Source organism: Corythoichthys intestinalis, chromosome 3, assembly GCF_030265065.1.
Source record: "Corythoichthys intestinalis isolate RoL2023-P3 chromosome 3, ASM3026506v1, whole genome shotgun sequence".
NCBI classification, from domain to species: Eukaryota; Metazoa; Chordata; class Actinopteri; order Syngnathiformes; family Syngnathidae; genus Corythoichthys; species Corythoichthys intestinalis.
Genome location: NC_080397.1, coordinates 7,129,768 through 7,155,572, shown reverse-complemented (window position 1 = coordinate 7,155,572; position 25,805 = coordinate 7,129,768). Strand labels below are relative to the sequence as shown.

General features: G+C 39.5%; 1 protein-coding gene across 3 annotated transcripts in view; it reads left to right on the top strand.

Annotated features, from left to right (window-relative positions):
- Nucleotides 1-2,117: 2,117 nt before the first annotated feature.
- The window catches only part of scarf2 (scavenger receptor class F, member 2), a 43,155-nt gene continuing 19,467 nt past the window's right edge, over nucleotides 2,118-25,805 (top strand). For 2 of the 3 annotated variants that reach the window (XM_057832694.1, XM_057832693.1), the window contains exons 1-9: nucleotides 2,118-2,643; nucleotides 6,785-6,843; nucleotides 8,543-8,644; nucleotides 9,918-10,437; nucleotides 12,525-12,743; nucleotides 12,906-13,034; nucleotides 17,422-17,525; nucleotides 21,153-21,267; nucleotides 21,524-21,648. In XM_057832694.1, the coding sequence (XP_057688677.1) occupies nucleotides 2,534-2,643; nucleotides 6,785-6,843; nucleotides 8,543-8,644; nucleotides 9,918-10,437; nucleotides 12,525-12,743; nucleotides 12,906-13,034; nucleotides 17,422-17,525; nucleotides 21,153-21,267; nucleotides 21,524-21,648 (1,483 nt within the window). In that variant the 5' untranslated portion in view covers nucleotides 2,118-2,533. The remainder of the gene's footprint in view (nucleotides 2,644-6,784; nucleotides 6,844-8,542; nucleotides 8,645-9,917; nucleotides 10,438-12,524; nucleotides 12,744-12,905; nucleotides 13,035-17,421; nucleotides 17,526-21,152; nucleotides 21,268-21,523; nucleotides 21,649-25,805) is intronic. The other variant, XM_057832695.1, reaches the window with a different exon arrangement.

Sequence of the window (25,805 nt, the reverse complement as noted above, 5' to 3'; positions counted from 1 at the left end):
TATCCAGAAAGGGTTATTTGATTGTGGCTTTCTGAAAAACAATATTTTTTTACATTTAGGCACTCCTGCAATCGTCGCACTTTTTCTGTTACAAACTGACCCCGGCCCCTCGTCAGAGAAGGGAAAAATTATTCGGCCCTCACTGGAAAAAGTTTGGGGACCCCTGCAAGTTTAACACATATTGCTAACGGCAGACCAATGACCTATATGCCAATATATACCAATATTTTTTATTTCTATTAGAAAAATGTTTCAGTAAAATGTTACACATTCTTGTGCATTTGCCACTTATTGCCACAGTTAATATTGAGGCTTTGGGACTCTTTTGACCTTGTTGTGAGTTTGTAAGGTTGTGACTTCTGATTAAACAAACTCGATGGCAATCAAAACGTTTGTTCTTCTTTTTCCCCAAATTAGAATCGATAAGAGAATCGATAAAGAATCGAATCGTTAAGCAATATCGATAATGGAATCGGAATCGTAAAAATCCTATCAATTCCCATCCCTATATATATATATATATATATATATATATATATATATCAGGGGTCGCGTTAACCGGATATTTTCCGTCGTTGACCGGTTTTTTAAAACGGTGACGGAAAAAACTGACGTCCGTCCGTCATTTTGACAGGTTGCAATTCACACCCCAGACCACAGGGTGACGATATTAATTAGCTATTGTCTCTCTTAATGCATGATGTCGTTGGCTCTTCTGTCAGAATATTGTAGCGTCACCGGGGTCTGGCGGCGGCACCGTGATTGACACATCAACGCGAGGTTCTTATTGGTGCACCCGGTGTGCCAGCGCGTCATCCAATTGATGGACAAGATTGCCGTCCAATCACATGACGCCATAACTCCGCCCCCCTGAGTGGAGCCGCCATATTGTGTGTCAGCTGTTCATGTTTACCACTACGTACATGCCTCCTATTACGGCGTGTTTTTCTGCTCGTTAATATTAATAATCAAAATGGTGAAGGCGTGTGTGGCAGTTGGTTGCTGTAACAGAAAAGATAGACGGAGAGACTTGAAGTTCTACCGTATTCTGAGAGACCCGGGAGGATGAGAGCGAGATGGATTGCTGTAATTCGACAAGAAATCTGGGCACCAAACGATCACCACAGACTATGTAGTAGTCATTTTATATCTGGTAAGATGCATTTAATATATATTTAGAAGATTTTGAGCTGACAACCACAATTAAGATCATTGTGTGATTGGGGTCTATATCGTTGCCTCTTTTTCTTTGGGGGCGGAGTTGTTGGCGGTAAGCAGAGTAAAAAGGGAGAAAAATACCACGACTCCCGTGTCTAATTTTTCGCCGCCAAGCAAGCGTTACAATATTAATTAAAAATGAATGAAAACTAAATACTATTGAATATGTCATCATTATCAGTTTAAAAATTTAAGTGACCGGTAAAAATAGACTATGACCGGATTTTTAGGACCCTGTCAGTCAAAATGACAGACAACGAAAATGTCTACCGCAACCTCTGATATATATATATCGGAATCGTAAAAAGCCTATCAATTCCCATCCCTATATATATATATATATATATATATATATATATATATATACATACATATTTGAACTCATGCAAATGACGTTGCTTAAAAGTTGGTGGTTTGAGCATCCTGAAAAGTTGGTAGTGTTGTGTCCCTACCGTCCCTATGCAAACCTACGCCCTTGCGTTCAGGGCTACTGGATATTTTCTTACGTTTTCAAAACTTTAGAACCACTTCTGTAGTAACATCAGTAGGAGGGGCTATTGTCCCGCCCCAGGACCAAGCCCTAATATGGACGTGTTGCATCACTGATCCGCACTCATCCAAAAACTGAAAGTGCGAGAGTGCTGGACAGCAGCACCCACTTTATTACAGAAAGTACAAAAATATTAAGTTGTTTTTGTTTTCCTATTATTACTGAGTTTGATGTGTTTGTTTGTCATAACCAATAGGGTTTTTTAATGTATTATCAAACTGTATTTACCCTCCTTACAATATTTGCTTTATTTTGAACGAGTCTTATGTTGCAGTTTTAGTTCCGCAAAAGAGGGGAAAGGGCAGACCTCGGTGCGCACGCTTTATGTAAATTTGGTGGCGCAGGCATGGCGCGCTCAGCCAAAGACAGAGTAACAAATCAGGAATTTCCCTCTTGCCACTCCTGAGAGCGCAAGAGAGGACAAAAGTGAAGTTCTCCTTAGAGAAGGACAGCCAGCGCGGGACCGTCCACTCGTCTATACTTTATTGGACTTTTCCCACTACAGTTTATCAGAAGAGAGGCCAATTTTGTCTTTCCAGAAAATGATTTTGGAGCCACTGGTTTTGCAAAAGAAGAACACTGGATGGAAGTAACGGTGCAACATACGAGGACGACGTTTATAAACAAAATTGCCTTTGGAATCGGAGTGGACGCAATTGGACTTTCGAACAAGTTATTTGGAGACACGCTTGGATTAAGTGCGCAAAAGCAAAGTTTTTGTGTGGAATAAGTGAAGGCGTCGAGAAGGATGCTGCTGCTTTTACGATGGAAGTGAAGAACTTTTTAGCTTTTGCGGCGGTGGTTTATCTCCTTTTTAGCGTCGTTGCGAGCCAGCAACTGAGACCCAAAGGCAGAAATGTTTGCAAAGCAGCTGGGTAAGAGCATCACATTCACTATTTTATTACTTGATGTTCAGTACATTATTACATTAAGTCTCATCTATTTCGATAAGTTCTTCTTGACACAATGGACTTTTTGCTGCTTACTGCTTTTAACTCTCCTTACCACTAATAAAAAGCATCTATTTTCCCAAAATTTGAATTCAGAAAGTAAGGCTATTATAAATTACGGTAAATGTTCTTCCCCAAAATGATTTCGAGCAGTTTTGTCCGCAGTTTGAACAGAAGGAGGAGTCCAGATGTGTGCATCTGTGTCTTGCAGTGTTTGCATAGTACTACAGGGGGTGCTGATGTTGAATCAGAGACAATTGTTATTGCTTAAACTCATGTTAATTTTTAGATAATTCTCAGACTTTGAGCAATTGCTGCCTGCCTCACTTATAATGGATTGAGCGTCAATCATGGATAGTGACAGGCAGCCAATGATAATATCCTCACATTTCAGGGGTAGACAATAAGGCAAATTAGCCACTGGCCCAGTGGCTTTTAAAGTTCACTGGCCCCACTATCCAATCCACTGGCCTAGGTCAACGCGTCTGTTATTTATCCCAGTAATCACTAAAAAGAACAATCTGCTTGAATAACATGTATATTTTTTTCCCATATATAAATACAATGAAAAGTGCAGCAAAACGATGCAAAAACATGAATCTAGTGCAGTGGTTCCTAACCTTGCTAAAGGTACTGAACCTCACTGGTTTCACATGTGGATTCACCGAACCCTTCAGAATTAGATAATAAAGCAGTTTTTTTTTCTAATTCAAAACAATACATCTTAGCTAGCAAGCTAATAATTTTTAAAAATCCTGTTCAAAATTCTTCTAATTTTGACAGCATGTTTAATAAACGGGTCAAATTTGAGACCAGGCTGCCCATTGGTCATACAAAGTGTGAGTCAACCTTCCACTAAGCAAACCAGTTCCACCTCCCATCAGGTCGAGGACTAGCAGTTAAATGGATTAAGCCTGTAAATTGGTTGCAAACCAATCCAAAACCAACTCTAAAAAGCCACTTCACCTAGATTTAAGCATTGTACGAAAATTGGGCTCTGCGTTTCTTTATTTTCACCGAACCCCTTAGACTTACTCACCGAACCCCTGGGGTTCGATCAAACCCAGGTTAAGAACCACTGATCTAGTGCAAATAATCCTATTCCAATTCCATATTCACATCCATAATCATTCTATAATCCCTCCAATATAGTCGATTTTTTTCTTGAGAGCTCCAGAGGGAGGCGGGCCCACGGGAGTGCCCAGTGCCTGGGTGAAGCTTTCCTGTCTTCCCCTTACTGCCCTCTGGAAGTCTCCCCCCGGCTGTCGTGGCAACAGTTTAGACCTTTAGACGCAGAGATGACTAAAGGCAATTATGGCTAACAATTTCAAGCGAGACCGTCGTTATGACGATATTATTTTCCCCATAGTCACGCGGATGAATAATCACATATTACAGTAAGTTCATACCATAGATTTCCTACTCGTAAACGTTTTTCTAATTTACTTGTCGGCAAATGTGGGCATTGATCTGCACACCGCACAGTAAACCTAGCTTTTTATCTCATCGTAGCTGAGCCACTTCCAGCGATACCGCAATTGGGCCTGAAATTTTGTCTCCCTTTTCTTTTCATATTGGATTTCCCTTTCCATAAACTCTGGTGAAGTTCTCTTTTTTGAGTGGTCTTTTTTCCTAGGGTGCTTAGCCGGGTCCCGGGGGTTTCAGAAACATGTTGTCTTGTAGTATAACGTTAGGTGGGCACTGGATACTGAAATACTAACAATCAATCAGAAGCAGTAATAAGGTTGCGCACATTCGCGCGGAATTGGGTGAGCGAACGAGGTGTGTTTAGGCCCCACGGAGAGCAACGGCTAGCTGCATAGACTGTTAAGGTTGTCTTTGATCGGGATAGCGTAATGTCATCAAAATACGGAACCACCGGGCCAGTGGTTGGAGCATTCTGGTGGCCCTGACGATTTTAAAAGTATGTCCGGGCGATTTATATTGTCGACCCCTGTTTTTTATCCTTACAATCCTCCAAGGTTCACTTTCTGGGCCTCATTATTCAGTCATCACTTTTTTGGGCTTGCTTTGTGTATGTTTTCAGCGCCAGTCTGGCCCACGTCCCTGCTCCTTTGTCATATTGCCCCTTCATTTTATATCCATCACTGCCACTCACCACAAACTTATTTTCCCCTTTGCGTCCATTACAGTATGTACTTTATTTGTTCTGACTAAAGTCTAATGAATGGGGGGAAGTAGTTCAAATTTATCATCACATGTCAGCGTTTCCGGGGATATGTCTTTGCATTACGGCTGTTGGATGTCAGTGTGATGCCTCCAGCGCTCACTGTATTCTTGTATTTGTTATGGAATAATGGGTTGTGTGTCACGCAAACTTATTCTCCAGAAAAGTGTATTAACAAAGTGTATTAACAAAGCAGATTGTAAAGATACGCCATTTAAACATACAATGATCAGAATTGACATACAGACTGGTGAAGCAATGTTGAATCGTAATCAGTGGAAACGCAAAACATTAATCAATAGTGCCATCGCTTAGATACGCTTTTTTTTTTTATGTCGGAGATGTTTCAACATCTACATCGTCAAGCATTGTAAAATTTCTCTGTATTTTTGATTGCTGTAGGTGAAATGTAACTGATTGTTGTAAAGTGCACATAAAAATATCACATTGAATCAATCAGAGGCCCTTTAATCAAATGGAATTGTAGCATTTTGATTTTTGAAAAATGCAACTGGCTGGCAACCAGTTCAGGCTGTACCGTGTCTTCTGCCCATTGTTAGCTGAGATATGCTCCAGCATCTCCACAACCTTTGTGAAGACAGGCGATTCAGAAGATGAATTATTTACTTTATTTATGTATTTTTTTTGTTTTGTTTTGTTTTGTTACAAACATTTAGGATGTATTTAATCCAGGCAAATTGGTAATACAATTTGTTTTTGTCTACTCCTGTCCCCAATGCAAGCCTACTGTAACAGTTTTTTTTACTTTTTTGTGGTGGGGGTCTTCAGCAAATTTTATTGAGCAGACATGACACTCCTTGACATACTTTAATGGAAATCAAACATCTTTCAAAATTGGAGAATATTAAACAAGTCTGTGTGACTCATTTGATTCAATAATATTGATATTGAAGTCCACAGGTTTTCACCCCAACCAATAGTCACGGGCTCATATGGCCCGATTGCAAGTATACAGGAACAATTAAAGTTTAAAGAATTGGACTTCCATTACCGTCAGTGAAAGGCAATGAATTAACAGTAAGCTAAGTTCTAGTGACCTTTAAGGAATGAAAAAGCAAAACGCATATTTAAAAAAAAAAAAAAAAAATCTTAAAAATACTTGCGGCCTCATGAAAAGGAACTTAGTCACTCCCAAGTGCTATTTGTGTGCGGTAGCAGTGCTTGTGACACACAATCATTCCCAATAAATGCTAAAAGGCACTGGAGTAGTATTAAAAGATCAACAAGGGTCAACTCCATACACAAAACTAGTAGTAATCATATTTTGGAGAGGCACAATAAAATTGAATACATTGAATCAATGCACAAAAAAGTTATAAACACACACTTTCCAAAACTCCCTCCCTCATTTCAAGTGAAAGCATGCGAAGGTTGAGCTTTACCACGTGCCGTTTTGCCGGAATTGGGGGGGAGCGTCGTTCACTGCTCGCTAACTCTAAAACGAACTGGCTTCCTCAAACGTTATGAGGCCAGCGGACGTGTTTCAGAGGCCCCGCAAAGGTCATGGTTGTGGGAGGAACAGGAGACGAATTTGTCTTTTCCTGACAGAGCCACAAAAAAAACTCTTGGCAGCAATCTTTCTATATATTTAGACTCCTCCACTGTTTTTTCTCAGAAAGGCCCGGAAAGACTAAAGAGCCTGCCTGATAAAAGTTGAGAGAATTCCAGTTGTGACTGCGCTGTACTAATGGAGACCACCATGTGCTCAGCATGTGCAATACAGTGATAATGCCTTTCAGTGTTTGATCTTCCCAGATGTGAACAAAAGAATTGGGTGTGGTTGCAGCAACTTTGATACGTCTGTGTTTCACAACAGGTGCCCTCCCTTTCATTTCAATTTTTGGAATTCTTTTCCAGATCTCCAGGCTTGGTTTGCTGCAGCGGATGGGCTCAGCTAGGAAGTGAATGCCTGACACGTATGTTCCACACAATTCATTCAGAACATATATCAAATATGATGTATAGCGGTATGAAAAAGTATCTAAACTTTTTGCAATTTCTCACTTTTCTGCATAAAATCACCATCAAATGTGATCTGACCTTTGTCAAAATCACACAGATGTAAAAAGAGTGTTCACTTTAACTAAAACCACCTAAAGGTTTTCATATTTTATAGAGGATAGCATGCAAACAATGACAGAAGGGTAAATGAACCCTCTGCCCTAAAGAGACTTAAAGAGCAATTGAAACCAATTTTTACCAAACATTTTAAGTCAGGTGTGTGCCCAATCACTGATAAGTGGTTTAAAGCTGCCCTGCCCACTATAAACCACACACCTCGTAAGAATTGTCTTGATAAGAAGCATTGTCTGATGTGCATCATGGCTCGGTCAAAAGAGCTGTCTGAAGACCTGTGATCAAGGATTGTTAATGTGTACAGTATAAAGATGGGAAATGATACAAAACCATCTCTAAAAGTCTAGATGTTCATCAATCGACAGTCAGAGAAGTTGTCTACAAATGGAGAGAGTTTGCCACTGTTGCTTCTCTCCCAAGGAGTAGTCGTCCACCAAAGAAGACACCAAGAGTTCAATGCAGAATACTAAGAGAGGTAAAAAATAACCCTGGAGTGTCTGCTAAAGACTTACAGAAATCACTTGCACAGTCCAGTATCACTTTGCACACATCAAGTATATGTAAAGCTATGGCCAAGAATGGTGTTCATGGGAGGACTCCACCGAGGAAGCCACTGCTGTCTAAAGAAAAAATTGTTGCTCGTTTAATGTTCACAAAATGGCACTTGGACACTCCACAGAAGTTATGGAAAAATTATTTGTGGACTAATGAAAGTTGAATTGTTTGGGAGTAACACACAACGTCATGTGTTGAGGAAAGATGGAACAGCTCACCAACATCAACATCTCATCCCCACCGTGAAGCATGGTGGAGAGAGCATTATGATTTGGGGCTGTTATGCTTCCTCAGGGCCTGGACTCCTTGCAATAATTAATGGAAGAATGGATTTAAAAGTTTATTAGGATGTTTTGCAGGAAAACGTGAGACCGTCTGTCAGACAGTTGAAGCTAAAAAGAGGATGGATGCTGCATCAAGACAATGTCGTGTTATGGATAATCCATAACACAGAAGGACATCAACTTCAGAATGGTTTCAGAAGAACAAAATACACGTTCTGGAGTGGCCAAGTCAAAGTCGAAACTTGAACCCTATTGAGATGTTGTAGCATGACCGAAAGACAGTGATTAATGCCAGATATCCCAGGAATCTGCTTGAAATACAGCAGTTTTGTAGAGAAGAATGGGCCAAGATTAGTCCAGATCGATGTGCCAGACTGATCTGCAGTTACAGAAGGCGTCTGGTTGAAGTTATTGCTACCAAAAGGGTGGACACAAAATATTAAATGTGATGGTTCACTTACTTATTTTTCCCCCTCGTGTCTTTGTTTGCATAATATCCTCATTAAAGTATGAAAACCTACAAATGTTTGGGTAGTTTTAGTTAGAGCAGACAATGTTTTTTCATTTGTGTGATTTTGACAAAGATCAGATAACATTTGGTGGTGAGAAATTCCCAAAAAGTTACTGTTTCAGACCACTGTAGGTCAAGCATTTGGGATTGAATGATTGGATAACGTGCCTTCTTGTTGTTTCACCCAAGCTCTCTGCGAAGGCAACTTTACGTGCAAGGAAAATGAGGTGTGCGTCAGGCCTAACGAATGCCGCTGTCGCCATGGATACTTTGGAGCGAGCTGTGACACAAGTAAGGCAGTGAGCCCAACCTATGTAAAAGACAGTCATGGCAGAACAAATAAGTTAAAAGAAATTATTTATTAATGGCACCTTGAGATACAAATGGCCCTATGATTTATTTTGTGATACGAGTGGGTGAATGTTTTTCTTTTTGCTTCAACTTAAGAGTTAACTTGAGTTTTTCTAGTAAACCAAACATTAAAAGTACTTTGTGTAGTCAAAAGAACAACATAGCTTTTCCATTAACATATTGCTAACAAAAAAGATAGATAGACAGGCTAATATATAGCACTGCTGTTGCAATTTGATAAACATTTAAGCAACAGATATTAAAACACAAAAGGTGCAGCAACACCTGACAATACGATTGCGCGAAGAGGTATATTTTTTATCCTCTGCCAAAAATTACTCCTATAACATTATCTTTACTGTGTCAGTTGTGAGCCCAGGATTTTTTGTAACTCATTATTTGCCATTGACAGCAACAGACATCCAAAGGATTCATTGTCTATTGCCGTCAGTGACTGAAACTGAAAATTTCTGGTTTTATATAACATAACAATCAGTCACTCAATCCCCTTCATTACATTGTGTAGTTGTGTAGACGCGTAGAATCACTGTCGCAGTTAAATAAGTCACTAAGTCACGGGTAATTGAACACAAATGGTAGAGCAACACATCTCGATGGAACATTTGCCAATGCTAATATGCCTATAATTGTCCTCTGCCAAAATATAACAGATTTTATGTTATTGTGCCAGATTTGAAACTCACAACAGAACATTATAAAGAAAATGTACACAACATGAAATGTAAAAACAATTTGAGAAACACTGAACTAAGATTCACATTACTGAATCTAACATTTGTCCCATGCCACTGTATTAATTATTCCCATGCCTATTCTCTAGTTTCATGTAATTTCACTGCTTCTAATACATTTATATAAATATTAATTTGTAAAGTTTACTTGAAGTTTAATGTTAAACAAAACATAAAACACAGATATGCATTTTGCATATTAAAAACAACCACACAGTTAATTTAGCTTAATGGTAACAAACAATCCAAAATGCCATAGACAGACTAACCTGTAGCACTCTTGTTGCAGTTTTTTTTTAAACGTTTAAGTTTTGTTTTGAGATATTTAAGCACAAAGGGTTGAGCACACAGTATGCCTAAACTAATAGGTAATCTTATTATCCTCTCCAAAAAATGAGATTTATTACTACTGTATATCTTAATGTATAAGTTGTGAAACGCTTGTGTTTTTCTTTCAACAGAGTGTCCAGCCCAGTTTTGGGGTCCAGACTGCAAGGGTAAATGTAACTGTTACCCCAACGGCCAGTGTGATGATTTGACAGGCAAATGCACGTGCAACCACAATCGCTGGGGGCCAAACTGCGAGAATTCCTGCATGTGTCAAAAGGGCAAATGTGACCAGGACACGGGCTTTTGCACATGTCACCCAGGGTTCTGGGGCCCTCAGTGCAACAACAACTGCTACTGCAGCGTCAACTCAATGTGCGACCCTATGACGGGCCGGTGCACTTGCAGCCCCGGCTGGACGGGCCGCAACTGCGCCACGCAGTGCAACTGCAACAACTCGCCGTGCGAGCAGTTCTCGCAGCGCTGCCTGTGCAGGGAGATGATGTGGGGCCCAAGATGTGACCGGTATTGCGGGTGCGTCCACGGCAAGTGCAACCCGTCGGACGGCTCGTGTACCTGCACGCCAGGTTACCGTGGGAAGTTTTGCAGGGAGCCGTGTCCTGCTGGTTTCTATGGGCAAAACTGCAGAAACAAGTAAGTAATGATTACTGTCAGAATTAATAAATTGAAATGAAAGGCACTAGACTTTACTGTACATTAGAAATGCTAAAATAAATACATTGTTGGAGGTGTACACAACATAAAAAATAAACACTGACGTAAATTACAACCTAAATGCAGGTCTTCGTTCCATGAAATTTTATGACTTTATTTTGCAATTGTTTATTCTCTTCATTTCATAGTGTTTCACTTGACTGCACAACTTGAATATTTAACTTTTTGTCCAATGAGATTTAACCTCCTTGGTGTTGCTATGTCATTCTAGTCTGCCCAGCGCCTTTAGAAACATTAGGTAGTACAGTGGTACCTCTACAAAGGAACTGAATTCGTTTCAGGACCTGGTTTGTAAGTGGAAATGGTTGTATGTCGAGCGGGATTTTCCCATAAGAATATTATAATTCGATTAATTCGTTCCACAGCCCAAAAACCTACGCTAAATCCCAAAAAAATACTGCTAGTACCATTACAGATAGCAATCACACATACCATACACATAGCAAAACAAATAAATTAGAAATACAATTCGGAATAATAATAATAAAAATGTGATGAATCGGGTTCTAATGTGGCGGATGTGATTTGCATGCTGTTCCTGAACGCACCGTGTGACTGACGAAGAAGGTAAAGTGGGAAGTTTTTGCTTTTCTTCGTGTTGTTTTTGCCATTGGCTACGGCGGACAGTAGCCGTGTTATGTTGTACAAGTTCTGAAATAAATTATTAGAAACCTGATGAAGCTGGCGACTTTCTTGCCAAATTTTGCAATACCGGTAATAATAAAAATAATGATAATAAATCGGAAATAAAAAAGCGTTTTTATTGTCACCTTAACTTATAGAGACTGGCGAACAGAGGTCAGAGGAGACCAGCCATATTGTCGAGCCAGTTCACTCACGCACCCCACGTTCATTATTTTGCTATCAATTTACTTATTAATTTCAATGGTAAGCGTCACCTTTTTAGCGCTGTAGTTCGAGTTCGCATGAGGTTCATGACAAGATGTTACAATACGGATTCTTTGATAAATGATACAATATTTGTTAGTATTAAAAAGTCTGCCACGATTCGATTTGATTCAATTCAAGGGCCTTCAGTCGATTAAATATACAGTATTATTTACACATATAACACCGTCAGTTCCATTTCACCTAAAACAAAAAATACAAAGCAATTTTGAAATTGTTTACATAATTTCGTTGCTGAAATGTTTTATACATTTTAATAAAAACTTTGTTTTTAACAAAATGCATAACTAATAAATGACAATATCAATTAATTTTTAGAGATTGCATCGATTTCAATTTTAATGTGCTTAACAGATCATAATTTCAATCCAGATCGATGGTTACGTCCTCATGTTCTAATACTGTCGTTGGGAAGCCACAGTTACCCGCATACTAAATCAATTTTCATGCAATCTGATGTGTCATGATGGATAACATAAAAACCTATATTATTGTAATAAAAAATTTTTTAGAATGTACATTTTTATGGAAACGAGGTTGGAATACTCTTACAGGATAGTGTATATTGGCAGGAGTGTAACATAAAACTTTAATAGTGTAAAGAACAGACTTAAAAAAGTGGTGAGTGAAAAAATATAGTCGTTCAAGAACAGTTCATTGCAAGGTGACAGCGGCAAAAATACCAACAGAATTGTAGGAAACGTACTGTTTTACAGGTGCTAAACATTCACTTACCTTATGTGCTGCATGATTGGTAGCTATTTTATAGTTTCAATAAGATGTGATATACTCTGCAGCTGATAACTCTTAAAATAAATTTAATGGAGCTGGCGTAAAGATTTGGAAATTGGTTTTCACATTATCCCGTAACCATTAAGCCAAGACGTAAAAACCATTTAAGCTTTAAATGATTTACCTTTCATGGACTGTGCACCTCGTACAATTCAGACTCAATGAACCGAAAATAGTGAAGTTACAATTCAATGTATTTGGCCCATTAACCGATCATCAAGGCTACGTGGCTTTAAATCAACACTGTGACCCCGTTCATCATTCTATCTCAGAATCAATTTAAAGAATTGACCCCCGTCTCCCAGGTGTGGCCACTGCAAAGGCCAGCAACCATGTAAGGTGACGGAGGGACGCTGCGTCACGTGCGACAAAGGCTGGAACGGAACACGCTGCGACCAGCTCTGCTCCAAAGGCTTCTTTGGCGAAAACTGCCAGGAAGTGTGTCCCACCTGTAAGGACGGCCACCACTGTGACCCCATTCAGGGCAAGTGTGCGCACTGTAACCCCGGCTGGATTGGGGACAGGTAAAAAAATTATATATATATGTGTTTTAAACACAGCACACAATGGCCATAACTTAAACTAGTAGCTACAGTAATACTAGTGTACGCTAGCGATAACGCCCTGTGACTAATGCTGCTTAGCTCTGTAATGACGGCTGTTGCCGCATTCTTCTTTTGTCATAGATGTGAGGTGCGATGCCCTAATGGCACGTATGGCGACAATTGTGAAAACAACTGCAGCCACTGTTTCAACGGCAACTGTCATGTTGTCACAGGAGAGTGCCTGTGTGACCAAGGATTTTACGGAATCTAGTAAGTCAGGAGCCAAAGCAGGGGGCTAAAAAGTGTTCATACCTGGAGAGGTGCTTTCAGAAATACTAAATACAATAAGTAATTGAAACATTAACTTGAGCTGCCAATGTATATGATCTCTATATATTTTCACTTTTACAACAAATTGAATGAAAACTAGTTTTGAAATCAGAAACTGAAAAAAATGTTTTGTCCAACAATTATTCAATTTATATTAAAAATGGAGATTGTTAACATAAATACTTGAATATTTCAACATTTTCAAAAGTGAAGAGAATCACCAATTTTGATATTTATCAAGTAACAATCAATGGACATGACCACACAAAATCATTTGGTGGCCCAGATCTGACTCACGAGCTTTGGGTTGGACACCAGTGTGATAAATTTACCTGAGCTGCCAGCGTATGTGTTAACCCTTTAAAATCTGACACATCTACCCATGCATCGACGCGTCCTGCGCGTATATAATCTTTGGAGCCTCGTCACACTGTAATTACGTCACCGCTGGTTGGTCTCGTTTGATAGTGCAGAAGATGAGGTCCACACCCATTTTTACTTGAAGTCAATCGACCAAGTAAAACGGGAGATAATGTCATTTCAAAACGGAAAGCACCACGAAAAACGACATATGCCAGGAGCCATTGTGAGGTCATAAAGGAGGTACGTGATACGAAAACTTTTAATATATTGCCGAGCGAGGCGCCATCTAACGAGAGGAAGGCGAGATAGCGAGCGACGGGCGGTTGAATTGAGCGTACAACTTTGTGAAACATGTGGAATGAATCGAAAAATAAATTTACACTAGTATGACAAAATATCTGAACCTTTTGGAATTTCTCACATTTCTGCATTAAAATCACCATCAAATGTGATCTTTGTCAAAATCACATAGATGACAAAACAGTGTCTGCTTTAATTAAAACCACATAAACATTTATAGGTTTTAATGTTTTAATGAGGATAATATGCAAACAATGACAGAAGAGGGAAAAATAAGTAACTGAACCATTTAATATTTTGTGCCCCCCACCCCCTTTGGCAGCAGTAACTACAACCAGACACTTCCTGTAGCTGCAGATCAGTCTGGCACATCGATCACGACTAATCTTGGCCCATTCTTTTGTATAAAACTGCTGTAGTTCAGTCAGATTCCTGGGATGTCTGGCATGATGTCTGGCACTTCAGGTCATCCCACAGCATCTCATTGGGATTGAAGTCTGGACTTTGACTTGGCCACTCCAGAACGTGTTATTTTGTTCTTCTGAAACCATTCTGAAGTTGATTTTTTTCTGTGTTTTGGATCATTGTCTTGTTGCAGCATCCATCCTCTTTTTAGCTTCGACTGTCTTACAGACGGCCTCACGTTTTCCTGCAAAACATCCTGATAAACTTTTGAATTCATTCTTCATTAATGATTGCAAGTTGTCCAGGCCCTGAGGCAGTAAAACAGCCCCAAATCATGATGCTCCCTCCACCATGCGTCACGGTGGGGATGAGGTGTTGATGTTGGTGAGCTATTCCATTTTTCCTCCTCTATCCTGACGTTGTGTGTTACTCCCAAACAATTCAACTTTGGTTTCATCAGTCCACAAAAATAAAAACTTCTGTGGAGTGTCCGAGTGCCTTTTCGCGGATATTAAACGAGCAACAATGCTTTTTGTAGACAGCAGTGGCTTCCTGCGTGGAGTCCTCCCATGAACACCATTCTTGGCCATAGTTTTACATATAGTTTATATGTGCACATAGATATTGGACTGTGCCAGTGATTTCTGTAAGTCTTTAGCAGACACTCTAGGGTTCTTTTTTACCTCTTTGAGTATGCTGCGCTGAACTCTTGGCGTCACCTTTGGTGGACGGCCACTTCTTGGGAGAGAAGCAACGGTGCCAAACTCCATTTGTAGACAACTTCTCTGATTGACGATTGATGAACATCCAGAATTTTAGAGATGGTTTTGTATCCTTTCCCAGCTTTATACAAATCAACAATCCTTGATCGCAGGTCTTCAGACAGCTTTTTTGACTGAGCCATGATGCACATCAGACAATGCTTCTCATCAAGACATTTCTTACCAGGTGTGCGTTTTATAGTGGGCAGGGCAGCTTTAAACCACTCATCATCAATGTTTGGTAAAAATTGGTTTCAATTTTAAGGGCCTAAGTACACCAGATGCATGATCGTTGCGGTTCCGGTCCGACTCAGGTAAAAAATAGCACAGCCAATCCGTTCCCATTATATCCTACTGTTCAACGTATACCGGCCGCGTCAGTGCTCCGGATTGACTGCGAACCACCTCCGGCGTGCCGCATGCCCGCCGGATGGTATAGGCTATTTTCTATTTTTGCCGGACACGCATCCGACAAAATGGGTGGAGCTGGGCCTGACGTCAAAAGCCCAGGTGCCTAATCACGGTTTAAACACGAGCGAAGATGGATGATGAACGCTTCATCATGGAGGTGGAAACTGAAAAGTCACAAAGTAATATACGATGCAGCAGATCGTTATTATAAGGACAGCATTAAAAGCGAAGCTGCAAGGTGTCCTACTATGTGTGTTTTTCTGGCAATGATATCAAACACACGGCGTGCTGACAACTTTGAGCGAAAAAAATAAAGCAGAGTATCTGGAAGTGGTTCCACTGCAGAAATTCTCATGCCCGGCGCACACACAATGTCGGTTTGTATACAGAGTCGAGGGGGAAAAGTACGAAAGAGAAAAAAGAGACACCCACAAGTTTCGACCTGGTGGTCTATTCAAGACGTTTCTCTTTCTTTCCTACATTTCACTTGACTCTTCATAGAAAAAACAACAGTTTGTGCTGGGAACAGGAATCTGCAGTGTTGAGACACCAATTCCAAGTACGCTGTTTTTTAGTTCGTGTAGTATAGAATTCGCTATCCATTTTATAAATATTACAGATTATTTAACAGTTGTTTATAACAGCTCTATGAGATGTTATGTGCCATAAATTTTGAATGTGCACAAAGATATAAACCCACCGACACAATCAAGGGCATAATAGCCCCCCTTCCCCCACACACAGAGCCCTGATCTCAACATGATACAGTCAATCTGGAATTAAGTGACAGACACAACTAAAATATTGTAGCGTCGCCGGGGCTGTCATCGGTGGGTTAATTTATGCACCAACGCGGGGCTGTCATTGGTGTGCTGGTGCACCAGCGCAACGCTCCGATTGGTGGACTAGATAGCGTCAGTGTATATAGTTGTTGTTTTTGCATTGGTGAGGTGGCGGGAAGTTAATAAAGAAAAAGAGGGAAAAGGCGTTGAAGCTCATGTGTTGTTTTCACGGCCAAACTTCCGCTTAGCAAAAGTTACAATATCAATATGCAAGGGAAAAAATGTACTCACGCTCTGCTTCTCTGATGAGTACAGACTCCGTGTGTTTGTCGTTGTTTTAAATGGCACATTATCGCGCGCGATCACGCGAGAGCTCACGAGGGAACGGAGTGGGCGGACCGCAGCCGTGCGCAGCCGGTATGATTTGCCTGTTTTTGACGTACTGCGTGGCACGCAGTCAACACTGAACCGGACCGGAACCGCAACGATCATGCATCTGGTGTACTTGGGCCCTAAGTCTCCTTAGGCAGAGGGTTCACTTATTTATTTTTCCCCTTTTGTCATTGTTTGCATGTTATCCTCATTAAAATATGAAAACCTATAAATGTTTATGTGGTTTTAATTAAAGCAGATGCGGTATTTTCATCTGTGTGATTTTCACAAAGATCAGATCACATTTGATGGGGATTTTATGCAGAAATGTGAGAAATTCCAGAAGTTTCAGATACTTTTTCATACCACTGTAGCGCAACTAATTGCGTTATTTCATCTTTTCGAGGAAGAGGATGGGCCAGATTTGTAGTAATTTTCTTCGGATGAGTCGGCGAGTGAGAAGAATGACAGCAGTGCCCAAAGGGCGGAAGGAGGAGGACACCCCCTGGATTTGTGGGCTGAGTGATGTGGCCCTGTGTCTTGTTCCAGGACGAACCTGAGTGGCATGCCTGAAGAAATTGAACTGAAAAAGGGACCCAATTTTTTTTTTCTGTGAAATATAAAGGAAACATCAAAGGCATAAGAAATCGGACAAAATAGGCCCGGACCATAAAGGGTTAACTTAATGTGACTCACATTTTACACGGAACGTGTCTTTTCTAACATAGGGCCATGTAGCTGATCATTCAAAAGGCAAACTTTCTCTTTCTCAGTATCCAAAAGGGTTCTATAGAATTTTGTCCAATTATAGGGTGTTAATGAGTGTTGTATCTATTCATTTCCGTTATCTTGCTTTTTTTCTTCAATAGATTGGATAATGCTTGAGTTTTACCTTCTTAAAAGACTCTGAAATCTTTGTTTTCTCATCTACAGCTGCAATATGACCTGCCAACCTGGACAATACGGAGTGAACTGCAACCAAACCTGCCCTTGCCACGACAAAAACTGCGATCCCGTTTCTGGCGCCTGCTATCTTCGTAAGAAAATGTGATTTGTTTTCAACAGCATGCGTCGTCCTCAAGTGAACTTGTGTTTTTATGGTTGAAACAAAAAGAACATTTTCTTAGGATGTCCAAAAAAGCCATAAGCTCCCTGATCTGACTGAGTCTTAAGTGACTAACAGTTGGCTGTACATGTAGTACCAACAAACATTTTTTGCTGCCTTGTGTGTGTAGTGGGAGAGTTTACACTCACAAAGCCTTGATAGCTTTTCCAGACTTGTGTCCCCGGTGAGCTGCGTTTGTTGGCACAGGTCCCGTCCAGTGGAACTGAAAGGAAGGAAGGGGATCGAGAAAAAGGGGAAAAGGAAAGTAAAACGATGAGTGGACTGTTTAATAATTAGACACGATGGTAGCATTATCGAGAAAGCTTGCGTTGATCGACTCAGACCCTCAATCCGCTTTCCGGCCTTCATTCGCTGACTGTAAATAACCACCAGTGATCAAAACAATTCATCGTATTTTTATGTGACAGAGTAAAAAACTAAAAACCAACGCAAGTTATCTATTCAAGACATATGAAACTTTACCTTAAAATACATTTTTCTTCTCAATGTACATTGGCATGGTCTACATAAGAATTCTTAACCCGTTGTCTGCCACTGACATCAATTGATCTCCAAGTCATTGAAACTGGAAAGACTTGTTGTGAGTGCTCATTTCAGTGCCATTGGCAACACAAGAGTTTGAATCTGTTTTGACTGGGAGAGGGCAAATGGCCACTACACATAAATTTGTAATCAGGCAGGCTGTGATGAAAAAAAATCAACTTTGATAAGATTTGATTAATTGAATCGACACAATAATTTAAATGCAAACGACTATTCAAACTTATATTCACATGCAATTTTGAGTTGAGAAATTCCTCACTCCTCAATGCAGAATACTTTCAACACTGAAATGTTTGAGGGGTTTCTTGCATATACAGCTTGTTTCAAGTCACCCCACAGCATCTCAATGGGATGGGACTCTCAATTTCTTTTCAGCCAGTCCTTAGTGGATTTACTAATATGTTTTGGGTCATTGTCATGTTTCACGGTCCAGTTTCGCTTCAGCTTTAATTTTTTCACAGACGATCTCACATGTTCCTCAAGCATCCTCTGATACACCATAGAATTCATGGTGGATTCTATCATGATGAGCTGCCCAGGTCCTGCTGTCGCAAAGCATCCCTGAACCATGACACTTTAACCTCCATGCTTCACAGATGGTATAAGGTTCTTTTCCTGAAATGCTGTATTGGGTTTACACCAAACATGTCCTCTCTTCTGGTGTCCAGATAATTCAATTTACATTCATTTGTCCAAAGAACATTATTCCGGAAGTCCTGGTCTGTGTCTACATTCACTCTGGCAAACTTTAGTCTGGCCTTCATGTTCTTGTTGGACAGCAAAGGTTTCCTCCTTGCACACCTCCCGTTAATGTTAAATTTGTGGAGACTCTTTCTGATTGTAGAGGCACGCACTTTCACATCAACATTAGCAAGAGCCTGCTATAGGTCCCGTGATGACATTTTAGGGTTTTTGGAGACTTCTTTTAGCATCTTGCGGTCTGCTCTCGGGGTGAACTTGCTTGCCACACCTGGGCATGTTGGCAGTTGTTTTTAATGTCCTCCACTTGTAGACTATTTTCCGGACAGTGGAATGGCGGATTTTATATTCTTTTGAGATCTTTGCAGATCCCTTTCCAGACGCATAAGCGTCTACAATCTTCTTTCTCAAGGCCGCAGACAGCTCCTTTGATCTCACCATGCTGTTTTCTCTCACTTCAACAGTCAGTCACTGTTGAAAGTATTCTGCGTTGAGGAGTGGGGCAAACTTTCTTCAGACCAATGTCAATGACTGGTAGATGGCTGCAAAAAGGATCTCACTGAAGTCTTCCCTGTTGATTTTGCTGCTCGTTTTGTGAAATATCGACAGCGCTAACATGCTCATTAATATTCCTCTCGGGGACTAATTGAAAGGGTTGGACAGATGACATGTTTATGTCGCTAGAGTCGTACTCTGGAAGCCCGCCAGCGTAACCCAATGACGTCACCGCCCTGCGACGTCAACAGAAATGGCGACCTACTAGTTAAACTAATTCTACAAATTGTATAAAAACGAAAAAATCAAGAGGGGTTTTAATATCAAATTATTTTAACTCATAATAACGTTTATCTTTTATGAACTACAAGTCTTTCTATCCGTGGATCCCTTTAGAGACGCCACATGATTGAAACGGCCGGCGTGATCATAGAATAACACTCTTGAGTCTGTTTGGTATAATTGAGATGTGATTATCATTGCAACGTCTCATTGGTGAAACTGGTTGAGCCACTGTTGACGTCTCTGGCAAAAAAACAAGTAAAATCTAATATGTAGAATAAAGAGGAAAAATGTAACGACTAAGCTAGCCCAAAGTAGCGGAGTTAGAATAGTGTTTCTTCAGAAATCTATTCAAGTTAAAATTTTTAAAATATGGCTAAGTAAAACGACTAATGACCCTAACCCTAACCTAACCTTATACCCTACCCTAACCCTAACGACTTTTTCAAAAAGTTATTCAAATCAATGTAACGGAGTAAATGTCACGCATTACTACCCACCTCTGCCCTTGACGACGATAGATGTTCAATTCATTTTCATTCTACTGGGATGAGTTAGCCATCTAAGGGAAGTATAATCCAAGAGTTTTACAACTGACACAGTAAAATAAAGTCACATTAGTAATTTTCGGCTGAGGATAAAAAATATGACAATTAGTAAGGTCATATTGACTGTCTGTGTGTGTTGCTCCACCTTTGTGTTCAAATATCCGTTGCTTAGCAGGTCATCAAAATGCGACAACGATGCTAGACATTAGCCTATCTATTGCATTTTGCAGTTTTAGTATTAAATTATTAAGCTAAATTGACTTTATTAAGAAAATCTAGGTACAATGATCCCTCGTTTTTCACGGTTAATGGGGACCAGAACCCGCCGCGATAAATGAAAAACTGCGTAGTAGCGCGTCCCCCGAAAAAAAAAAACTTTTTTTTTGATGTGCGTGTTCAATGTATATATTCAGATTTAGCATTGGAAAGAGATACATATAAGACAAGGTCTTTCATTTTTTTTCCTCAAAGTATATTTTAAAAAAACAACAACAACAAAACTTTTACGTAATTGTATTTTAATAAATGTTTTTTAAGCGCTTCAAATGTAATAATTATGAGTTTAAGTTTTAAACATGTTACTGTCCCACCAAATTATTTTTAAACAAGAATAAAGTAGAAAAATGCTTGTCTTTATTCAATGCTTCATTGAGTGATTCCACTCAAATCCGCTCAAGCAGCTCACTTACACACACCGATTTGCCACAGCAACTGTTTAACAAATTAAACGATGATTGACGCATGCAGCGCTTTGAAGTTTCAGCTTCCAAGCGTCTCTGGCAAGATTAAGCCTTAATGTCTGTCAATCATTGTTAACTTTAATAAGCAACTGCCTGCACTGCCTGACCAAGAAAAGCAGCAGAAGCTTGAGTGAGAGACTACGTGATTGGATCGGGACAGCTCTATAAGTATTTTATAATAGAAAAAAAATTATATATACCCAGAACTTCTTGTGTCCCCTCTTTCCACAGAGCCCAACCAGCGGATGGGCGTGATCGCGGCCGGAACGCTGGTCTCCTTTTTGCTGATTGTTTTGCTCTCTCTGCTGTGCTGCTGCTGCCTGTATCGACACAAAGATGACCACAAGTGAGTGACGCATCCATGCTTTCTCAACATCAATTTGATTCCCAGAATACAAGGGGATTTTTTTTTTTTCAGATGGAAGTAGGATTGTTCGTGTCTCTCCGGGTAGCAGCATATTAAGAGCTAAAGACATGTAAACTGCAGTCCAAGTGTTTAACATGTTGATAATGCTGCACAGGGAGCAATTTGAGCTAGCCAAGTCCAATAAACCCTCTTTTAAATGATTCATTTGGATTTCCATGCTGTCATCCCACCTCAGATCTAACCCAGACAACTCTTCCAACAGCAAAAAAGCCAAGTGGATCCTGTGCGGACGATTTAGCCGAATCAGCACTAAACTTCCCCGTATTCCACTGAGGAGGCAGAAACTGCCAAAAGTAGTTGGTAAGCCCCAAAACTCGCTTTCATATCCCACAGTGAGCCGCCAGACATTGCCTGTCTGTCCTTTTTTTTTTTTTTTTTTTTTTCTTTCAACTGTGCTTTCTTTTGACTCCTTTGGAGCTTTGTTAAAATTGTAGACTTCAACAGTGAGGGTGTTTAACTCAATGCCTGCCTTTGACAGAGATAGATGTCCAATCCGTTTTAACTGCGAGGGCTGCCAGGAATCATTCAGTGGCCCCTCTGATTTCTTTTAGCTGCAAGTGGTCAATTTTTAATTTTTTTATTTTGCTGTTACTTGAGAGTTTTTGTGATGTTTGCTTTCAAACCGTTGTTTTTACAAGAAACTCATAGCTTTTAATGTTTTTTTGTACACATCTTTTTATTTGAGTTTTTGGATACAGGTACATGATTTCATAGATTTCAGCCAAATCAAAAATAACAATTCTATTAGTCTTTTTCATGGTCCGTTTGATGTAAGCGGTAGAATGAGAAAAACCACAAAAAATAATCAAAAGGATGGATTGAAGCAACATTTAATATTTGCTATAATTCCAAGCGGAAAACAGTTATGTTTGGCTGTGTCATAAACAAGTACTCTGTCTGTTTTACACGAACCACACGTACATCGCTAAAAAAAAAAAAATAATAATAATAATAGTAATGAAAATTAAAAAGAAAATAATAATAACTTTAAGTAGAACTAAAAACTAAATTCAAGCATTCCGTAAAACAATAGATAGGCATGAATATTATGATAAACAAAATTCAATAAAAAGAAAATAAAGGGGGAAGGGGTGGGCAGGGCATCTAGTTGTTATTCTGTGGAGATTATTAATCCATCCAGGTAGTTTCTGAAGGGCTGCCAGGTTTGGTGAAAGATATTTTCCTTACCAGAAAGTGAAAATCTTATCTTTTCTAACATTAAGTGAGTGAGAACCTCTTTGAGCCAACTGTTATAAGATGGGGTAAGTGCATGTTTCCACTTAAGTAAAATAAGACGTCTCGCTGATAGGGCCGTGTAAGCAATTAAATGGCGTATTGGCGCGGATAGAACAGGTGATAGAGAAGGGCAGCCAAAAAGTGCTATGCATGGATCATTCCCTAGGTTTGTGCCAGACACGTTTTCCAGGGTGTCAAATATCTGGCGCCAAAAACCAGCGAGTTTGGGACATGTCCAAAACGTGTGTGTGATTAGCAGGTGATTGTTTACATCTATTACATCTGTCCGAGGTAGTGGAGTAAATTTTTGCGAGACGAGTGTTGGTGAAATGTACTCTAAAAACTACCTTGCACTGCAATAGACCATGTCTGGCACAAATTGAGGAAGAATGGACCAGTTTACAAACCGATTATCTGATATAGTGCTCCCAGTCTCATCCTCCTCATCCTCATAACTTTTAATTATTAAATTCCATATAGTTTAAGGCTAAAAACCAATGTAAAAGGCCATAGACAGGCTTACATATAGCACCATTGTTGTAGTTCAGGGGTGCCCATTATACCGACCAGTCGATCGCAACGCCAGTGTGGGTAGCTCGCAGCATCAAAAAAAAAAAAAAAAAAATACATTGCTGTGTGAGCAACATAACCTCATATGTTGCTCACACAACATAATTAACAATGTACATTAATTTGAAGTTTGATAAACCCTAAAGCAGTAGATACTTCAATACAAATGATGGAGCAACACATATGAACAGACAATACGAGTATGTTAATCTGCCAAAAATGACTAACATAACATCTTCTTGTGTCATTTGGGAAAGTCTTATATCATACTTCTCCTAGAAGGCTTTTTCCTTAACTCTTTATAGGGCACGTTTCTATTTGGGGTAATTAAAAAAAATAAAACTTAATAAACTGGCATTACATTTTGGTCATGTAGGACGCAATATTCAATATTTAGTGTACAAGTGTGACCCTACATGACCCAAAATATGATGTCCACATTCTGTATGTGGACCATAGGTCTCAATTATTATCGAGTTATTGTTGTTTTTTACTATTCATCATTATTGTGTTTTTTTAATATAATTTTTAGATATTTTTTTAATGAATAAAATAATAAATTCATTAAATGTATATATATATATATTATTATATATCATCTTACGCCGTCAATGACAGCCAATGGGTTAAATGATTGCCCTTTAAACATCATGTCAGGCCTCCAAGCTAAATAAAAGGTCACATATCTTTAGCATAGCCCTCTAAGGACAACTAACTCATTTTCCTTTGCTCTTCTTTACCTATCTGATGATGATCAAAAAGTGTGGTGAATGGCAGACAAATGTGGGCTTTCATTTAAAAGGAATGCACCGATTTTAGAGCTCCATATTGTTCTTGGCACTCTTTAATCACCATGTGTTCGTCTTACTCCAGCCCCAAACTGGTACACTTTTCCTCTTGTTTTCTATACCCTGCATCTGTGGTTGTCTTCACCCAGCAAAGGGTTTCTCGGGCAAGTGTTATGAAAAGAAGGCTGGCGCTGGTGCTAAGAGACGAACCATCAAAAGCTGTAGTGTTTGGGTGGACGCTGCAGGCGCATGTGGAGGTCTCGTGGTCTATGACAGATTGGTCTCAGACCACATTTTCTTCTATTTCAGGATGTCAAAAGATGCTGATCTTTTCAACTCTAATGAGCAGTTGGGAATGAGTTGAGTTGTTCTTTTAGTGTGCCAGAGAAAAACTTAGTTTACTGCTGTTGCATTACATTGAAAAGTTTTTCTAGTATTATGTCCCACACATTCAAGATATATAAGAAAGGAAAAAATTTTAAACCACCTTTGTAGAGAAAGTTGGCCCTTATGGACAGAACTACAGTATATAAAATTATTTGAATGGTTATTTCAATAGCTCTTTGCGCTACTCAACAATTAACATGTTGTCACAATATCGAGAAAGAGGATTAGTTATAATGAATTAAATGAATGCATAAACATTCATATCATATTCAAATTCTCTAAATAACCTTAGTTAAGGCCAATGTTCCCTCTAAACTGCTAGTGTGTACAATCGCACTCAGGGTCAGTGAGTCAGGTGCGCTACCCGATGGTTGGAGGAGGTGAAAAACCTGAACATCTTCCCCCATCCAAGAAAATGAAATCACTGGTATGGGAATATTTCAGCTACAGAAAAGATAAAGACGGCCGCGGCTTAGAGGGGGGAGGGCCAACCGACATGTAAAACATGTTTGTGGAGGGTGGCTGCCGAGGAGGCAATACCTCCAATTGATTTTGCATTTATACAAAATTAAAGGTTAGTAAACACTATCATGAACGTTTCCCACCAGCTACAAGAGTTAACTCAAGCATGTTTAGTGTGTCTGCCAGTGGTAAAACGTGTTTTTTTCTCTCTGGCAACTGTCTGTGTTGAGAAAGAGAGTGTGTGTAAACATGATACGAGTCATTTAGATGTGCTTTTTATGAAAAATAATTCAATTATTTTTGTTCTGATGGTAAAAATGTTGAGCTGTGGCTATGGGATTACGCTCACCTAAAGGACTACATTTATTTTTAGACTATGTTATTTTTTGTTATTTCTTATTTAATTTTATTTTAACTTAACACTATACTTTATGTTCCAATTTGCTAATACATTTTGAAAAATGTATTAAAATCCTGTTCAATTGATTTTTTTTTTCCTTTTTAACCCAGATATCTAAAAGTAACATATTTTAGAATAGTAACTGCAATTCCTGTGAAACTGTGATATTTCTGCTTAAGTTTATCATACCGTTAGAATCTTATGCCGGCACATGCCTACAGCACACAAAATAAAATTCAACAGAAACGTATTTTATTGTAGCATCACTAGGACTACTGTCAGCGCTGCAGTAATGTGTCTGTGTGACGCTCCTATTGGTGCGTTCGATTCCGCAATGCTGCGCTCTTATTGGTTACTTACTGACACCACGATTGTGTATAGTTGTGAGGTGCATGACTTGAGGATCGCGGGGAAAAATACAGAATGAATAGTGAGTAAGACTCCTGTGCTGATTTGCTAAATCCACGTTCTGCTCCCAATTTGTGCAAGCGCTACAGTATTAATTAATATCTAAGTTTAGAACTAATATATTATAGTTACACCAATGACATTGTTTCTTTACCATTTTGCTTCTTTGGTTTGGGATTGTCTTTTTTTAAAAAAATTTGGATCTT